The sequence below is a fragment of the Macrotis lagotis genome, chromosome 8 (genome assembly GCF_037893015.1).
Source record: "Macrotis lagotis isolate mMagLag1 chromosome 8, bilby.v1.9.chrom.fasta, whole genome shotgun sequence".
Lineage (NCBI taxonomy): Eukaryota > Metazoa > Chordata > Mammalia > Peramelemorphia > Peramelidae > Macrotis > Macrotis lagotis.
This window is the reverse complement of record NC_133665.1, coordinates 132,637,925-132,658,376: the sequence shown is the minus strand read 5'-3', so window position 1 is coordinate 132,658,376 and position 20,452 is coordinate 132,637,925. Positions and strand designations below refer to the sequence as shown.

General features: G+C 41.1%; 1 protein-coding gene across 3 annotated transcripts in view; it reads right to left on the bottom strand.

The window, feature by feature from the left end:
• Positions 1–17,391, bottom strand: part of ACAD9 (acyl-CoA dehydrogenase family member 9) — a 55,201-nt gene extending 37,810 nt beyond the window's left edge. Inside the window, exons 1-4 of one of the 3 annotated variants that reach the window (XM_074198390.1) lie at positions 17,230–17,391; positions 7,950–8,043; positions 4,581–4,682; positions 3,094–3,200 (exon numbers count right to left, since the gene is read on the bottom strand). In XM_074198390.1, the coding sequence (XP_074054491.1) occupies positions 3,094–3,200; positions 4,581–4,682; positions 7,950–8,043; positions 17,230–17,376 (450 nt within the window). In that variant the 5' untranslated portion in view covers positions 17,377–17,391. Of the gene's footprint in view, positions 1–3,093; positions 3,201–4,580; positions 4,683–7,652; positions 7,731–7,949; positions 8,044–17,229 lie in introns of those variants that run through there. The other 2 variants (XM_074198391.1, XM_074198392.1) reach the window with 2 other exon arrangements.
• Between the last annotated feature and the right edge of the window lie 3,061 nt (positions 17,392–20,452).

The following is a 20,452-nucleotide window of genomic DNA, read 5'->3' as shown; positions in this document are numbered from 1 at the left end:
ACGTGGAGCCCAGCCCTCAGGGCACACAGCAAGCAGCCCAGAGCCCGAAACAGAAGCAGATGGAGCCCATACAGGAGGCCCCAGGGCATGAGCCCATTGAGCTGAGGGAGGGGAGTGAAGAGAGAGAGACTGCAGAGCTCTGTCCTCTGCCCCGGAACAGGACTCTGGGGTTCTGACCACATTCAGATCCTGATCACAGTCTAGGCCCCCCCACAGAATGGCAGGGCCCCCCCACCTCAGCCCCGTGGCAGAGGGGGGCGCTTATGGTCATTCACAGACCAAGAGGGAAGACAGAGCCTCACACACTGAGACCCTTGTGGGAGTGTCCCAAAAGCTCAGGAAGCACCCCAAAACCAGGCTCAGGCTGGGAAAATGAGCAAGCAGAGAAATAAGAGGAAGACTATTGAGAAATATTTTGCAAATGAGCCCAAGAAGGATCAAAATACTCAGTCTGAAGATGAGGAAGCACAAGCTCCTGCATCTAAAGACTCCAAGAAAAACAGAAATTGGGTTCAGGCTATGACAGAGCTCAAAAAAGACTGAAAATCAAATGAGGGAGTTGGAAGAAAAACTGGGAAAAAAAGAGATGCAGGAAAAACATGAAAATGAAGTCAGCAGCTTAGTCAAGGAAATCCAAAAAAATGCTGAAGAAAATAGCATGCTAAAAACCAGCTTAGGTCAAATGGATAAAACAGTTCAGAAAGTTATTGAGGAGAAGAATGCCTTAAAAAGCAAAATTGGCCAGATGGAAAAAGAGATAAGAAAACTCTCTGAGGAGAACCAATCCTTCAGACAAAGAATAGAATTCAGGGAGATTGATGAATTTACCAGAAATCAGGAATCAATACTTCAAAACCAAAAAAATGAAAAATTAGAAGAAAATGTGAAATATCTCATTGAAAAAACAACTGATATGGAAAAAAGACTCAGGAAAGATAATTTAAAAATTATTGGAATACCTGAAAGTCATGATCAGGAAAAGAGCCTTGACATCATTTTCAAAGAATTACTACAGGAAAATTGCCCTGATATTCTAGAAGCAGAGGGCAAAATAGAAATGCAGAGAAGCCACCGATCCCCCCCCGGAGAAAGAGATCCCAAAAAACCAACCCCTAGGAATATTATAGCCAGCCAAGTTCCAGAACTCCCAAGTCAAAGAGAAAATATTACAAGCAGCCAGAAGGACACAGTTCAAATATCGTGGAGCTGCAGTCAGGATCACACAGGACTTAGAAGCAACTACATTGGAAGCTCGTAGGGCTTGGAATATAATATACCGGAAGGCAAAAGAGCTTAGAATGCAGCCGAGAATGAACCACCCAGCAAGGCTGAATGTCCTCTTCCAGGGAAAAAGATGGACTTTTAATGAACCAGGGGAATTTCAAAGGTTCCTTTTGGAATGGTCAGAGCTGAACAGAAGGTTTGATCTTCAGATACAGGACTCAGGTGAAGCATGGAGATTGGAGGAGAGGGGGGAAATATGAGGGACTTAATGAGGATGAACTGCATGGATAGAAAAATGATACTGATAATATTCATATGAACCATCTCAGTTAATAGAGCAGGTAGAGGGAGCTTTTATAGTAGAAGCACAGGAGAAAGCTGAATTCGAAGATAAAATATGGTATAAAAATGGAGTCAATAGAAAAAAAGGGAAATGTAATGGGAGAAAGAAAAAGGAGAGGGGAAACAGGCCAAGATATTTCATATAATAAGATTTTTTTTATTACAATGAGCTATTTGCAATGATATGGAAGGGAGGAGGCAAGGGGGAATGAGGGAACCTTTGCTCTCATCAGAGGTGGCTAGGAGAGGAAACAGCATATGTACTCAATGGGGTATAGGAATCTGAAGTAAGAAGGAGGGGGGAACAGGGGGAAGGGGTGGGAATGTGAATAAAGGAGGAGAGGATGGACCATGGGGGGAGAGTAGTCAGATATAACACATTTTCTTTTTTACTTCTTGCAAGGGGCTGGGATTGGAAGGCCTGTCTAGGACCATAGGGCCAGGTGGATTCTGGGCCTAAGGGGTGATATGGGGGCTCAGGGCCTCTTGGCCCCAGGACCAGGGATCTATCTGCTGCACCACTCAGCGACCCTACAGCAGAGTCAGAGTGAAAGGAGAGAAAATATAGTACATGGTAGTGGAGAAATAAGAAAGGAGGGAGTTGCGATCAGCAATGGCAATGTTGGAAAAATAGGGAAGTCACTTTTGCGATGGACTTACCATAAAGAATGCGATCCACCCATGACAGAGTTGTTGGTGTTGGAACAAAGACTGAAGCACATTTTTTATTATTATTATTTGGGGGAGGGTGCAGGGCAAATGGGGTTGGGTGGCCTGCCTGGGGCCACATAGCAGGGTGATCTTTGGGTGTCTGAGGCCGGATTTGGACACGGGTGCTCCTGACTCAAGGGCCAATGCTCTGTCTGCCACCCAGCCACCCCTACTATTATTACTATTTTTATTTTATTTTGGGTCTTTTTTTTTCTTCTTTTAGGTTTTTGCAGGGCAGTGGGGATCGGGTGGTTTGTATGTCACACGGCTGGGTGATTGTTGGGTCTATGGGGCTGGATGTGGGCTCGGGTGCTCGTGGCTCCAGGGCTGGTGCTTCGTCCATTGCGCCACCTGGCCATACCTACAATTATTACTATTACTCTTTTTTTTAATTTTAATTTTTTTTCTCTCCCCTTTACTTTATCACCCAAGCAAGTCTATATTCGTGGGGGGAGGGGTATTTTGTTTACTCTTAAACAAGAATATTTTATTAATGGAAAAAAAATTTGTACAAAATGAGAATTAAAAAAAAAGAACATGATTTCTCTCCCAACGCATTCAATTTTGATCATTGTACAGCTTGGAAACAATGTAGAGACTATTAGACTGCATTCTGTGGGGGGTGGGGGGAAGGAAGTGAGACTGGGAGAAAACTGTAAAATTCAAAAAACAATAAAAAAATTTAAAAAAGAATAATATGGTTTCTTTAGAAAAAAAGGAAATGTGTTACTACTTCCTCTATGACAGGGGAGGGGGCATGAAGAGAGAATGTTTGGCAGCAGCACACTGAAAAGACAAATGGCAGTTAAGTGTTACCTTTAGTCCTATTGCTTGATGTGCGGCCAAAGTGACTGCAATTGCTCCATCCTGAGCACAGATTTCTCCTAAACGTGCATACAATATATGTGATAAACCAAGGCCACCTGATTAAAGATGAGGACATTTTTATTATTGCCATAACAAGGAACTTTACTTAAAAGCTTTGATAATGATGCAAAGGAAAAATCAAGACTAAACATTAGATGTAGGCTTTTCTTGATTTCACATATGAGCTATATAACCTTAGATAAGACAATCTCTTATAAGCATCATCCAACTCTGTAAGATGGAAACCACAATGCTTTCTATCTAATGAGATTGTGAGGATCAAGAGATGTCTGTGAAAACACTTTTATAAACTTAAAATGCTACATTTATGAAAGTTGTTTCTATTATAACTGCATTCTGAATAATAATTAGAATTGTAAAAATATCCAGCTAGCTAAAGAAATGCCCCCCAAAAAACCCAAAATATATCAGAAAAAGCTTTTTATTACAATGTATTTGCTACTCAAAACCATACCAAGTTCAATTTCAGCCCAGTGACATTTGACTGCATGAGATTTCCCTTGGAGATTTCAAAATCCATTTGAAAATCACTAGAGTTGACTAACAGGAAAATAAGGGGAAGGGAATCTGGATGTGAAAAGCTGGAGGGGTAATTCCTTCCTGGTGCTACAAATGGTTTAAAGATATAACCCTGACACATCATCATTCTGATTTCTTTCTACTCTGAAAAATGGAAGTGAAAACATTGCTAGTAAGGAATGCTGTGATCTCTGTCTACAAATCTTCCTTCTAATCTTAGAGGATTACACACATAATGCTTGTAAATAATCACAAAGCATGATGAAATGACTTTTTTTTTTTTTTAAGGTTTTTGCAAGGCAAATGGAGTTAAGTGGCTTGCCCAAGGCCACACAGCCAGGTAATTATTAAGTGTCTGAGACCGGATTTGAACCCAGGTACTCCAGACTCCAGGGCCAGTGCTTTATCCACTCCACCACCTAGTTGCCCTTGAAATGACTTTCAAAATGATAGAATCATCACACACTATTACAAAGTAATTTTCTACACCTTGTAACTTATTAATGTTCTCTGGAAATGAGAAGATTCCAGGTTTCCATTATGCTTTGGGAAACAAATATATAATTGGTAAGATGTGGTTAACTTTCAAGCTACAGAGAGAATCTCAAAATACGTTTTTTCATAAGAAATATAGTACTGGGGCGGCTAGGTGGTGGAGTGGATAAAGCACTGGCCCTGGAGTCAGGAGTACCTGGGTTCAAATCCGGTCTCAGACACTTAATTATTACCTGGCTGTGTGGCCTTGGGAAAGCCACTTAACCCCATCTGCCTTGCAAAAAGAAAGAAAGAAAGAAAGAAAGAGAGAGAGAGAGAGAGAGAGAGAGAGAGAGAGAGAGAGAGAAAGAAAGAAAGAAAGAAAAGAAAAGAAATATAGTAGTGTAGTTATGGTTACTTACCATATTCTTCTGGAATCTGCATGCCAAAGAGTCCCAGCTGCTTTAATTTATCTAAAGTTTCTTGAGGAATTATGCCATCTCGATCAATTTTTTGAGAGTCCACTGGCAGACAGAAAACATTATAAATACATAAAATTTAAACAGATATTTAATTTAAACTATTCAGTTTAAGAATAGTTATACTTGAGCCTAGAAAAAAAATTATTTAGTGTAGTACTGCTGGTCCAACCAAAATTTCCAAGTTTCTAGCCTCTAAGAAAATAATCAACTAATGGGGGATTAAGCCTTAAATCCTTCACATGTCAATTTGATCAGAACTTTTTTTTTTAAAGTTTAAAGAAGAAAGAAAAGGAAGGGTGATTTAGGGCAGCTAGGTGGCACAGTGGATGAAGCACTGGCCCTGGAGTCAGGAGGACCTGAATTCAAATTCGTCCTCAGACACTTAATAATTCCCTAGCTGTGTGGCCTTGGGCATTTAGCCTTTTGCCTTGCAAAAAAAAAAAAAAAGAAAAAAAAAAAAAGGTGCTTTAGAAAAATGGAGATCAAAAAAAACAGAGCATCAAAAGAAAGTTATGTGTGTGAAACAAGAGAGTAGCAAATCAGGTAGACGCCAGCTAGCTTGGGCTAGATGTGATAAGATAAATCAAAGTAGCAAGGATGACTTCTAAGCAGGGTTATAACCATCAGAAGGTGAATGGTTGGGGCGGCTAGGTGGCGTAGTGAATAAAGCACCGGCCCTGGAGTCAGGAGTAACTGGGTTCAAATCGGGTCTCAGACACTTAATTACCTAGCCGTATGGCCTTGGGCAAGCCACTTAACCCTGTTTGCCTTGCAAAAACCTTAAAAAAAAAAAAAAAAGGTGAATGGTCCAACCAGATGCATATGAAAGAGGCAAAAATACAATTAGGAGGAAAAGGTAGTGTTGTATGGTGGAATGCTAGATTTGAAAGTTAGGAAGATGCAAATCCAAGTTCCCACTTCTGACATTTAAACTCTTTAAGCCTCAGTTTCATCATCTATTAAGAGGAGGTTGGACTAGGTGATTTCTAAGATTCCTTCTAACTCTTAATCGATGTTCTTATGAATCAAAAGGTCCTAAATAAAAGTAATTATTTTCCAGACTTGAAAAGTGGTCTAAGTGGGGGAGATAAGTTGAAAATCTCCTTTGAAAACAAAACCATTTTCTAAGCAATAGGGTTAACAGATACCTAACCCCAGCCACTAAATCAGGTATAACAAAATGAGGGGCTAAAGGGGATTGAAAAGCACCCATTGTCATCAATATAAGTAGGGGTGAAGATGACTTTTTTTTTTAAAGTTTTTTGGCAAGACAATGGGGTTAAGTGGCTTACCCAAGGCCACACAGCTAGGTAACTATTAAGTGTTTGAGGCCGGAACTCAAGTCCTCCTGACTCCAGGACTGGTGCTCTATCCAATGTGCCAACTAGCTGCCCCTAACATGAAAATATTTTTTAAAAGTCCATGAAACTCTGAGAAGGAAAAATATGACTATGCTAATCTTACCATGGCAAAGGACTATATATGTGGTTTTCTATGAGTGGTGTACTTTAAGAACTGCTTTAGGGGCGGCTAGGTGGCGCAGTGGATAGAGTACCAGACCTGGAGTGAGGAGTACCGGAGTTCAAATCCGGCCTCAAACACTTAATAGTTACCTAGCTGTGTGGCCTTGGACAAGCCACCTAACCCTATTTGCCTTGCAAAAACCTAAAAAACAAACAAACAAAAAAAACTTGATCATCAAACTTAATCTTAAGGATTAAAAAAAAGCTGAAAATAACAGCTTTCCTCTTAGACTTTTTAGCTATAAGGGAACAAGTTGATAATTTCTTCCCTTAAATATGTGCGCTGCTGAAGAGGGCTTTGGAACATAAAACATTTTCTGGATAGAAGATTTGGAAAGCTGGTTTGCAGAATAAGGTTTATTAGTTTCCCTTTATTTCAACTACATAATCATATATTTTTACGTGAACCTTGGAATAGATAGGATTTTGAAGTCTGGCTACAAAATATCATAAATCACTTCTTCACTGATATGTTCCTTTAGGAAAAACATGAAATCAAGAATCAATTAAGGGAAGCAATGTTAAGGAGAGGCAGAGATCGGGACCAGATGATGCAGAAATTAATTGTTGCTGTTAGTTGCTATTCTAAAAATCTTAGAGCTGATAGGCCTTTAGTGTTAATCTTGTACAATTAATTTATGTTAGATAGAAAATAAGGTCCAAAAGATGGCCCAGCTTGCCCCTGAACACACACCCAACTAGTGACAGAGCTAAAACAAGAACTCAGGTCTCATGGGCTCTGGTTCAGGATGCTTTTCTTGAAACTAAACTTTTCCTACTTGTCTATATTCTACCTTCCAATTCCATTCCTGATATACAACTTGGGGGAAAATGGTAAGAAGACCATGCATTATTCATGTTTTATATGATCCTTTCCCTGACTTAATATATAATGAAAACTAACAAAAGTTAGTTGTAATAGGATTTTAAATTTTCTGACATATATACATCTGTCCCTTGAATGGAAAATTCTCTTATAATGCATTTCTTCTTTTTTGGATTGTAATATAATAAATGCATGAACCTCCCACATGCCCCTCTCCCCCAAACTGGTGGGGATTGGAGAACATGAATGATGTGGACAGATGCCAATCTGGTTAAAACTCTAAGTAGCTTTTCAGGTTGCTGGTTTTTCGCTTGTTTGTTTTTATCTTGAATGTATCATCTAAACCATGAAGCTCAAGAATATCTACACCAATTGGCCTATTTTTTTTTAATGCTTATTATTTAGGCAGGGAGTGAAAGATTTGAGGCATATATTTTAAAAATCACCATTACTAATCAAATTATGATTCTATCTGGCTAAACCAGGTCACCAACAATGCAAATTTCAAGGACTACTAAAGAACGCACACACATTATTAAGTTAATTTCTAATAACAATAAGGGAAGTAAATCTCTAAGGTTTTTTTATTCATTAGAAAAATACACAATTAATTTTGTGATCTGTCACCACTCTAAGTATTCCGATAGTGGCCATTTTGATTACCTGTCCAGGATGCTAAAGGCTGGATTCTTTCATGAAGGTGGACTGGATGACATCTATAAGCTGTAAGCTTCTATGATTCTAGTATTTTAAAACATCAATTAGAGCAATTTTTAAAACACCAGCATTTAATGTTTTCATATGAATAGCTTATTTTCAAAACACAGATTTTTCCTATGTATGTTGTTTCTATTAAGTACAAACATATCATAAAAGATTTTTCAAGTCAAATTTATAGTAACAAAAAAACAGTTTAACGCAGTTAAATTTTCTGATAAAAAAGGAAAAACACACACACACCTTCTTCATTGAAAAATTTTTCTACTGGAACCACAAATTGCTTCATATCATTTAATTCTTCTAGGGTGACTTCTGGATATGGGAAAACTTCTTTCTAAAAGAAATGGCAATATTTAATAAAATCATCATTTTCAGAGTCAAATGCCATCCAATTCATTCCTTTAATTTATTTTCCAGTTACATGCAAAGATAGTTCTCAACATTTATCCTTTTTCAAGTTTTTGAGTTCCCTTCTATCACCCTCTCATCCCTTCCCTTCCCCATGGGTTAGCAATCTGATATAGGCTATACATGTTTAGTTGTTTTTAACATATTTTCATATAAGTTATGTTGTGAAAAAAAATAGAACTAAGGGGGAGGGGAACCCTGAGAAGGAAAGAAAAAACATAAAAGATGTTTTAAAAAGGGAATATAATATAATATGCTTTGTTCTGCATTCAGAATCCATAGTTGTTTTTTTTTTTTTGGATGTGGATAGCATTTGCCTAACAGGTCTCTCAGATTGTCCTTGATCTCTGAACTGCTTCTAGTATAGGTGATCATTTCTCACAATGCTGCTGTTAATGTGTACAATGTTCACCTGGTTCTGCTCATTTCACTCAGCCTCAGTTCATCTAAGTTTTTCCAGGTTTTCTGAAGTCAGATCATTCTTGATTTTTTACAGAACAACAGTATTCCAAAATATTCATATACTATAACTATGCCATTCCCCAAATAAAGGGCATTATAAGAAGCAGTTCTCAAAATTTCAAAAATATCTATTAGTTAACCTTAGCTTTACAATATTTTTCTCCTTCCTTATCCCTTTTAATTAGATCTATTTTTGCTTTTACTTTGTCTGAGATAAGAATACTCCTGCTATTTTTTACTTCAGCTGAAGAGTAATATATTCTGCTCCAGCCTTTTACCCTGTGTGTATCTCTGCTTCAAACGTGTCTCCTGTAAACAATATGTTGAAGGATTTTAGTTTTAATCCACACTGCTATGCACTTCTATTTTATGGAAGAGTTCATCCCATTCACATTCACAAGGCTGTCTTTTCAAACATGATCAATGTGTTGATTGGTTTTGTTTGACTATACTCATTTATTACAAGGGAGTGATTCTATGAGAGGGTGAGAAGTGTTAGTGTAAAAAAAAGAGCTTAAAAAAAACCTTTTTTTTTTAAAAAGCATTCCAAGGAGAAGTCCAGATTTGGGGAAGAATCAAAAAGCATTACTGTACTATGTAAATAACTTAGGTAAAGTTTAAATAATTTGTTCTTCATTAATTTATCTATAATACTATAATGCAATATAATGCAATTAAGAATGACAAGTATCAAGTATACAAAGAAAACAACTTGAAATAAAGCAAAGAGGGGGCAGCTAGGTGGCCTAGTGGATAAAGCACCGGCCTTGGAGTCAGGAGTGCCTGGGTTCAAATCCGGTCTCAGACACTTAATAATTACCTAGCTGTGTGGCCTTGGGCAAGCCACTTAACCCCATTTGCCTTGCAAAAACCTAAAAAAAAAAAAAAAAAAGAAAGAAAAAAAGCAAAGCAAAAAAATTCTGGAAAGTAGCAAAGTGAAAGTGAAATCGATGACAACTTAGAATAAATGAAAAATTGTTGAGACTTAATGCAATTAAAATTTAAAAGTGAACATAATTACAAAACAAAGTTAATTTAAATAAAAGTCTGTTTTTTTGTTGTTGTTGAAACATTCATTTAAGTCTCTGAGTCAAAATGACTGAATCTTAGGATTCAGTTTTTGGCTCAATGCAAAAAGACCTGAGGTTAATGCTAATGTACTAGAACAACATCCAAGCTAGATGGTGCTATTAGAATTAGATGTGGTGCTACTATGACAAAGGCTACAATTTATAAGGGCAAATAGACAATGGCTGTCCTAGATAAACCCATGTTTTCTAGAGGGCAAGCCCTCAAGACTATTTTTAGAATAGCTAAACCACTGACCCCCCCCCCCCAAGTCAGAGACTTAACACTGCAGTTCCCCCACAACTTTATGACTCCACAGAAGTATCTTTTGGACACAGCTGAATTTCAATCTCTTCTAACAGGATGAATTTTGCAATTTTGTGTCTCAGACCTACCTTCACTTAAGGTAAAGAGAAAAGGACAGGGAGGAAACAGATTATACTTCCAAGATTCCCAATATAGAGCTCAGAGAAGTTGAAATGTATAACAATACTTTCTATGCTGCTGAACTGATAGTAACAGAGAAACTCATTGGTTACTTGTTTTCTCTTTAAATGTCTCATAATCAAAAAAAATTCTAATTATTTAAGAAACTAAATCTGAAGAAGTCCAAATTTTATAATCATAGCAGCTGAAAGGTTCAAGGATTCATGACATACCAATGTCACATTAAGTTAATAAAGATGTCAGAGCAAACCAGCACAAATAACAAAAGTTGATAGCTGTAAAATTCTGGACAATCAAAATGAGAGATATGAGAAAAGAGTATTCTTTTACGAGAAAATATAGTCCATGGGCTGATGTAAATTGTGCATATTTTCAGACTTTTTCAATGTATTGATCAATTTTGCTGATCTTTTTTCCTCTTTTTCCTTTAAAAAGATAATTTATTATATGGGATGGGAAGGGATACTGGAAGAAATTTCAGTATTATGAAAAAAGATATAAATCAAAATGTCTTTAAACATCTTTTAAAAAGATCTTTTTGAACCAATGTACTACTTGGACAATCTATGATAATAAATAGGGGGCAGCTAGGTGGCGCAGTGGATAGAGCACCAGCCTTGGAGTCAGGAGGACCTGGGTTTAAATCCAACCTCAGACAATTAATGATTACCTAGCTGTGGAATCTTGGGCAAATCACTTAATCGCATTGCCTTGCAAAAAAACTTAAAAAAAAGATAATGAATGGTGTCAGAGCATTTCAAAATATGGATTCTCAGAACCCTGTGATCCTGAGGAACTTTGTAAGTTTGCTTTTTTATTCCAAACAATTTAATAAACATTCTAGGACTATTTTGTTTGAGAGAGGCATGTCTTATTACACCTCATTCTCCATCCCATTTTTAGTGATGGTTGGTTGTTCCAATGTATACCATCATGGATGGCATGACTGAGAAATAAAGCTGGATTCTCTCTCACCTCAACCAATCAATCAAGAGGGAACTATCCTATGGCATATACTTTCCCAACACCTGCCTAAAATTAACAATATTAACAAGGAAGGGAAAAGGATGAGATGGCAAGGTTGAGGCAAAATGGAGAAGCTTGCAGTGAAAACAGTAGTCATAATCCCTTTATTTTATACCAGTAAGTATGAAGATGTTAAATTTATCATCAACATTCATTTAATGAGTACCTACTTTGCAACAGTCATTATACTAGGTGCCAACAATACAAAGACAAAAATCAAGGACTGCCTACTTCAAAGAGCTTATAATCTATTGGGAGATAAACAACACACATACAGAACTAAAGTAAATACCACTTCTAGGCGATGGCACTTAACAGCTGAGGGAAGGGGAATCAAGAAAGGTCTTATGGGGGGTGGCTAGGTGGTACAGTGGACAGACCACTGAACCTGGAGTCAGGAGGACCTGAGTTTAAATCTGGCCTCAGACACTTAATAATTACCTGGCTGTGTGGCCATGGAGAAGCCACTTAACCCCATTTGCCTTGCAAAAAAGACCTTAAAAAAAAGGTCTTATGTATGAGATGGCACTCAGCGTGACCTGTGAAGCACTCTAGGGATTCTGCTATTATCTGTTTCATTTCAAAGAGCCAAATGACATCACTAAGTGATTGTCTTGACTCACATGTGAATTGGATTTAAGTAAGGCAGAGCTGTCAGCTTCATTCTCTCTTCCAGAATCAATGAAGAGCAGTGGCAAGCAAAAGTCAAGACAACTGGTGATGGCCTGGGATACTGTGGTTGACCTTGATCAAGACTTCAATATCTTTCCAAGTTCTAAGGACTCCACAGTACCTGCTTCAATCTCCTTCGTGAACAAAAGAACAAATTGTTTTCATTTATCCATTCCACCGGGGGAAGTCTTCACATGAACTAACTCTCCAATGGGTTTGTCAGTTACCCTCAACCAGTTTTAACCCACTGGCTGAGACAGTTTACCAGGGTGTGACTGCTGCATATGCTAAAGCTTCTCAAAGTCACAGGTGAGAGCTGAGTGCCAGGTAAGTACCAAAGATGGATGAGCAGCCTTGAAAAGGGCTTGGTAAGCCCTCACATTAGAGGTATTAGTCTTCCTTGAATTGTTGCACACACAGGGATTCTAGACAAAAGTTAAGAAACTGTGAGAGGTTTTAAATGTCAAAGAGAGGAATCTGTAGTTAACCTGAGGCAATAAAATTCAAGCCACTGGATTTTATTGAGTAGAAGAATATATAATCAGATCTATGCTTTAGGAATCTCATAGGCAGCTATCTTCAGGATGAAGTAGAGAGGAGACTGGAGGCAGTGAGACCACTTAGGAAGCTGATGCAATTGTTCAGAGAGGGGATGAGGGCTTGAACAGTGGTGGATGTGATGTGAATACAGAGAAGGAGATGGATATGAGATACATTCATTTGTATGTAGCATGAAAGAGAGAGGAATAAGGAAGCTTGTACATCCTGGTAATTGAATATATGGTGGTATCACAAAAAGAAATAAGGGTACCTGGCAAGATAGATTAGTGTGGAGGGAAACAGGATTAGTTATTTTTGGCCAGACTGAGTTTAAGATGGGCCATTTCAGTTTGAAATGCCCAAAAGACAATGATATCATGAGATCAGAAATCAGACAGACAATGACAAATTTAAGATGATCCAGCAAAACCAGGGTGACAGTGAAGATTAGGAGCAAACAAGCACAAGGAAAGATCACGGGATCTAACTGTAGGTATAGGCCCAATAGACTGCGATTCCACAGACTTCACCAACCACAAACATCAGTACAAATCACATTGTATTGCTACTTAAAAGACCAAAGACACACAGATGTGTCAGTGAGTGTAGGATATCTATGAACCAAAGAGTAATCCTACTACTGAATCTTCCATATCCAAAGACCTGGAAGTTGTATTAAACACACAGTTTTCTGGAAAACGCTTTTAATTGTTCACAGCCTGCACCCATCATCAAAAGCATTAAAGAGCTGTAGGAATAACAAAATGTAGTCTAGCTCTGAGGCCTACATGAAAGAACTCATGCAAAAGGAGATGGTCCACCTGGCTTGAATTGATAGTGATGGAGAGTATGAAGATAACCAAAGACTGCTTCTAGCCAGCACTGGGGAAACCTCATTTACAGACTAATATTTTTACCAAGTTAACAGCTCTACCTAAATTCTGGTTATGGTAAATCACAAAAATAAGACACACTGGATCATAAGATCATAGGCCCTTAGAACTGAAAGGTGCCTTGCAGATCAACTGGTCCAACCAACATCTTCATTTTACAGATGAGGAAACTGAAGCTGGGAGAGGAGGATGTCCCAAGGTCACATGCAAAAAGCAGACCTGAAAATGGAAGCCAGTACTACCAACACAAACAGGCAATGCTATATCCATTAGGAGACCAGCTTATGATGCTATCTGGCATAAGTACAATTAAGAATAAGATAATGTAGATCTCTACCCAGCCACAGATGCAATCATTCACTTTTGTTATATCTGATGGTCAAAAGTCCTACAAGATAACTCAGAAACTAAAAAGTTAGTTGGGAACCAGTTTGCCTGGTTGTATTGTATAGTTATAGGGCAGGGAAAGAACTTATGAATGAAATATTACTCTAGCAGGGCACACTTTCTTGAAAAGAAATAAGTGGAGTAGAGTGGAATAGCATTCTACACTAAGAATGTATATTCATTAGAAAATCTAGAAACATGAAGGGGGAAAACTGGATAGAGAGCAACTGAATGAGGATCGAGAAAGAGAAATAGACATAGTTTGGTTTTGGGGATATACCACAGACTGCTGAGACACAAAAAAAAAACCAAATCAGATGAAGCATTTGGAAGAGATCACAAACCTAACACAAATAGGATAACAGTGACAGGGGAACCCAGATATCTACAGGGTTTTACTCTTCGCTAAAGTCAGAGCAGTTAAGAAATGTGTAACTTGTCTTAACATTTTCATCCTTCAAAAGGAGGAGAAAGTGAAAAGGAGATATGCTATATTCTCTGCCTGAATGATCAAAAAGGAGATAATGGTTGCTAATATAGAAAACTACAGCAAAGATAAAATATAACGAACTAGGTCATATTCTCAAAACTGGCATCCTAAATAACAACTTTTATCTAGGGCCTATAGCTCTGGACTAACTGCTGTTCCTCAGAGACCGTATTCATTATGTCATTTCTGAATGCTTTTCTCCCAGTAGCTATTATTAACACCTATGCCAAATGGGTCAAAGAGGTACTTTAATGTTCCCTTAAAAAAGTATTTGCCTTGTTTTGTTTAAGGCTGCCCCACTTAAATTCAATTTTTTGTTGCTACTCTTAGACTCATAGGATGTTAGATTATCCCATATACAGTTTTGTCATCTCTATTCTATATAGCCAGATGCCTTTTTAGTCAAAGATGACTATTACAAATCATAAAAAGTACAGTATGTTGCTGAATAAAGATGAGGCAACTAAAATAATAACAGAGTTGAAATGCAAGCCAAGTGGAGATATAGTCAGATAGCTTCTACATCTTCTTGGAAAGTTCAAATTACCAAGTTCAGTCTAGGCAATGAAATAATGGGTAGATATGATAATTGAATTGAAGGGAATTGAAGAAGGGAAAATACTGAATGAGAGAGAGGAGAAGGAGAGAAGACAGGAGAGATGACAAGAGGGAAGAAGAGATCTGTCAACTATAGACCAGGGAGCTTGACTATGATTACTAGAACACCATTACAAGAGTTGGTTTGTGAGCATTTAGGAAAAGATGCAGTTATCACTAAAACTTGATTAGTTTGCATCAAGAACAGCTCATGCCAGATTAATCTTGTTCTACTTCTGACAAGGCAACTAAAATGATATACTAAAGGAATGCCACAAACATATTATTTGTTGTTGTTGAGACATTTCAGCTATGTCCAAGGCTTCCTGATCCTTTTTTTTAAGGTTTTTTGCAAGGCAAAAGGGGTTAAGTGGCTTGCCCAAGGCCACACAGCTAGGTAATTAAGTGTCTGAGACCGGATTTGAACCCAGGTACTCCTGACTCCAGGGCTGGTGCTTTATCCACTACGCCACCTAGCCGCCCTCCTGATCCCTTTTGAGATTTATTCAGTAAAGGCACTGGAGGTTTGTCACTTCCTTTTTTAGCTCATTTTACAAAAGAGGAAACTGATGCAAATGGGATTAAATGACTTACCCAGAGTCATGTAGCTAGTAAGTCAGTTTTATGCCACCTCTACCTGTTTGACCATTGATGTTTGTTCTTTGGTTCAAAGGCAATGACATCAGGGAGGTGATGCCAAGACAAATGCTTGAAAGGGATTTGAGTGAGGGGAGGCTATGCTAAGTCACTAGCCTCACTTTCTTTTTCAAAGCCATCTGGGTCCAGTGGCCAGAAATGAAGGGTAACTGGAGATAGCTTTGGATGCTAGGCAATGGGCTTAAGAGATTTGCTCAAGGTCACACAGCTAGGTAATTAAATGTCTGAGGCTGAATTTGAATTCAGTTCCTCATGGACCTGGTCCATGATTCAGGTCCTCATGATTCTGGAGCCACCTAGCTGCCCTCTTTGATCATTAACACCAACTTAACTAATCATAGCCACCCATTATTTCATTACCTGGTGACTTGAACTTTCTAAGAAGGTAGAAGCTATTTGGCTTGCATTTCGATTCTATTAAATGTTTTAAGCCACATTTGAACTCAGGTATTTCTGACTCTAGGTGGAGTTTTCTATATCCTTCACCACCTAGCTGACATACTACACTTAAGAGTTTAACAAAATATGTAACAAAGCCTCTAGTGAAACCTTTATGGCAAAATTGAAGTGGTATGAGCTGGATCAATGGTGTCAAACTCAAATGAGACAGATGGAGAAAACCTCAAATTAATATCTATATTTTGTTTTTATTAATTTTATTTAGCACTTCCAAATTACATTTAATGTGGCTTGCAGCACTCAGACTGTAGGACTGACTTATACATTTTGGGTAATTTTATATTTAGGTAGAACTGGAACCTGTTTAATAATAACTAGATCCAGAGAGTAATCTTTTTTTTTAGGTTTTTGCATGGCAAACGGGGTTAAGTGGCTTGCCCAAGGCCACACAGCTAGGTGATTATTAAGTGTCTGAGACCGGATTTGAACGCAGGTGCTCCTGACTCCAGGGCCGTGCTCTATCCACTGTGCCACTTAGCCGCCCTCAGAAAGTAATCTTTAATGAATTAATGTCAATTTAGGGGAATGCTGCCCTGTCAACTAACCTTCCTGGGTCCCAGTTTCCTCACCTTTTGGGTAAGGAGGTTGACCTTGATCATCTCTAAGGTTTCTTCTGATTCTAGCTCTATGATTTTAGAATAGTAAGGATAACAGAGGGATAACCTAAATTGCCACAAACAGCACCGATGTATTAAACATCCTGGCAAGATTCCTATAGAGAGTGGATGAACTATACCCCCAAATGGAAGGAGGTAATACTGGGGTGGATTCAAAGGTTCAGCAAGGTCAGGACGAGTTTAAAGCTGTACTTAAGATTTATCTCAGGGCGGAATAGCTTAAAGCTTTAACTTAATCGGGGACAGCGGGAGGAGATTTCGGCCACAGGGACAGGTCAGTGGAGGCTCCCTCGAGGGCTGCGCTGAGAAACAAAGGGGGGGGGGCTCCTTTATTTTTTATTAATTATTTTTTAATAATAATAATAATTCTTTTTAACTTTTTTTTAGTTTTTGCAAGGCAGTGGGGTTAAATGGCTTGCCCAAGGCCACACAGCCAGGTCATTATTAAATGTCTGAGGCCGGATTTGAACTCAGGTCCTCCTGACTCCAGGGCCGGTGCTGTGTCCCCTGCACCACCCAGCCTCCCCCAGACTTATTCACTGGCCCGGGGGTCCGGCCCCAGCGCGGCCTTGGGCAGCGCGCTTCCCGGCTTTGGGAGGCGAGGCTGGCGCGGCGGGTGGCCGGGGAGGCCCTTCCATCTCTGCCTGGGGGTCTCGGGACCTCCTTCCCCCAGTGCCCGGTCATTTGACGTCTACATTTCGGGTGGAGGAGGAGGAAAGTGCAGGTTTCTCTTTCGGGGCTACCGTGCCCGAGGCCCCCGGGGCCGCTCAGGCTACGCGGGCGGCGGGGGCCATTACCTTGCGGATCTTCCCAAGGAACAGATCCTTGGCGTAGGACATGCACCGCGGGCCGGTGCGCAGGAGCCGCCGCGGGCGGAGGCCGCCCAGGGCCCGGCGCGAGCCCGCCCCGGCCGCCCGCAGGAGCAGGAAGCCGCCGCCGCTCATGACGCTCCGCCGCGAGCCGGGAGTCGCGCGGGCGCCTGCCGATGGCGTCACGAGCCGGCGCCTCCCGATGGCGTCACGAGCCGCGACGCGCTCCGGACCGCCCCTTTCGCTTCCTCCTCCCGCCTCCCTCCGGAGGCCCGCACTGCGGCTGCGCAGCGCGGCTGGCCTCCTCGGCGCCCCTCCCCCTCCCTGTTTCATTCGGCCCCGGAGTGTGGCCTGAGGAGCCGCCGCGCCTCTGCTCGGGGCGCGTCCCCGCGGGGCCCGGGGCCTGCCGGGAGGCCGGCGGAGGCGGGGCGGGAGACGGAGCCGCGGCCTCTGCTCGGGGCGCGTCCCCGCGGGGCCCGGGGCCTGCCGGGAGGCCGGCGGAGGCGGGGCGGGAGACGGAGCCGCGGCCTCTGCTCGGGGCGCGTCCCCGCGGGGCCCGGGGCCTGCCGGGAGGCCGGCGGAGGCGGGGCGGGAGACGGAGCCGCGGCCTCTGCTCGGGGCGCGTCCCCGCGGGGCCCGGGGCCTGCCGGGAGGCCGGCGGAGGCGGGGCGGGAGACGGAGCCGCGGCCTCTGCTCGGGGCGCGTCCCCGCGGGGCCCGGGGCCTGCCGGGAGGCCGGCGGAGGCGGGGCGGGAGACGGAGCCGCGGCCTCGGCTCGGGGCGCGTCCCCGCGGGGCCCGGGGCCTGCCGGGAGGCCGGCGGAGGCGGGGCGGGAGACGGAGCCGCGGCCTCGGCTCGGGGGACCCAAGTTCAAGGCCAGCCTCCTCCTAGCTGTGTGACCCTGGGCAAGTCACTCGCCCCGCCCGCGCGCCTCGCACTCAGGGCATCTCCGGGCATCCTGACCCATATCTGCCCAGATGGCTTCGGAGGAGAGAATCCATGCATATGGTGACATCACCGCCATGACGTCATGTCTCCATCATTATCATCATCATCATCATCATGGATCAAAGCAGAAATGGAATCCTGAGCCTCCCTGGCTTGGAGACAGGCTCTGCGGTCACCGCACCGAGTTACAACCTAAAGCATTCCTTAGCTGCTTCAGCAGACTTCTGTTTCTGTTTTTGTTTTTTGACCAATGGACAATTTTTTTATTAAAGATTTTATTTGAGTTTTACAATTTTTCCCCTAATCTTACTTCCCTCCCCCCACAGAAGGCAATTTGCCAGTCTTTACATTGTTTCCGTGGTATACATTGATCCAAATTGAATGATGAGAGAGAAATCATATCCTTAAGGAAGAAACATAAAGTATAAGAGATAGCAAGATCAGACAATAAGGTATCAGCCCCCCCCAAATTAAAGGTAATAGTCCTTGGACTTTATTCAAACTCCACAACTCTTTCTCTGGATACAGAGGGTACTCTCCATTGCAGATAGCCCCAAATTGTCCCTGATTGTTGTACTGATGGAATGAGCGAGTCCTTCAAGGTTGATCATTACCCCCATGTTGCTGTTAGGGTGTACAGTGTTTTTCTGGTTCTGCTCATCTCACTCAACATCAGTTCATGCAAATCCCTCCAGGCTTCCCTGAATTCCTGTTCCTCCTCCAGTGAACAATTTTTAAAGGAACCCAGACCAGGGAACTTGAATCTTAAGGACTGCCCTCCCCACCATCCCCGGAAGGGAGGCCAGAACCAGATTAAAGTGCAGTAGGGAGCACCGGCCTTGGATTCAGAAGTAGCTGGGTTCAAATCCGGTCTCAGACACTTAATAATCACCTAGCTGTGTGGCCTCGGGCAAGCCACTTAACCCCATTTGCCTTGCAAAAACCTAAAAAAAACATGCAATAGGGAAATAGTTAAAATAAAAATGCAAAAGAAAATAGTAATGATAAAATGTCATTTCTAAGTAGATGATTTTTTTTTATCTTTGACACCACTACTTCAGAGAAGTGACTCCAGAGTTGGAAGAGGGGAGATGGGAAACCAGAACAGTAGAAGGGGTAGGAGGGATAAAGCTAGAACAATTGTATTGGAAACAAGTTCTGCTATTGCAGATGAGAGAAATTATTATTAATAACAAATCATTTAGTGAGATCCAGAGCCCCCCTTTTATAAAAAAATTCAGTCTCTTGAAGGACTTTGTTGATAATGATATTGGACCCTATTTTTGGTAGGGTGGCTATTATGTTCTGCTCAGTCTTGAGTGGGGTATAGGGACTTTGAATGGATGACCCAAAGTTGGGAGTAGTCTCAATATAGAAATAGTTTATCCAAGAATGGCATGATGCCACTCTGAGCTCCTCATTTTAGGTTGTTGTTTTTTTTTTTTTTGCAAGGCAATGGGGTTAAGTGGCTTGTCTGAGGCCACACAGCTAGATGATTATTAAGTATCTGAGGTGGATTTGAACTCAGGTCCTCCTGACTCCAGGGCCAGTGCTCTATGCACTGTGCCACCTAGCCTCCCCCTGAGCTCCTCATTTTAATATACCTCACCTCCTACTGTGTTAACCTATCATGAGTTGATTGCCATTCCTCTTCCAAAAGAGCATATAAACCCTGAGCCTGCTGCCATTATTGTCTCTGGTTTGAGGGATATAGCCAAATGACCATCCTTTTATTAATAAAATGCTGGTCTTCTAAGAAAATGATTAGAATCCCAAGAAACTATGTCTCTGGAACCTTTTTTTAATCATCACACAAGAAGGACAGGATCTGACTTTTCCTGGTATCTCAGGGGCCTCAGTCCCACTTAGGAGATGACTTCTAACCCTTACCCAAAGCATAGAGTCTCTGATCTCTATAACTGATTCTACTTGACTCCATCAGTCTCTGGCAGACACATTAACTAGGTAATAACCAGTGTTTAGAATGAGAAAAAAAGAAAGTAGGGTAGGTTATATAGCATTTCAGCTGTCTAATTTTCGGAGTGGCAGCATAGTATAAAATGTCGAATCTAGTGTCAGTAAACCTAAATTTGAATCTTGCCTCAAATACTTAATAACCACGTGAACCTCAGCAAAGTATTCATCCTTTGTAGGACTTAGTTTCTCATCTATAAATGATAATAATACCTACACTATTTATCTCTCAGAGTTGTTACAGGAGAAACACTTTGCAAATCTCAAAGTGCCTTATAGATTTTAGTTAT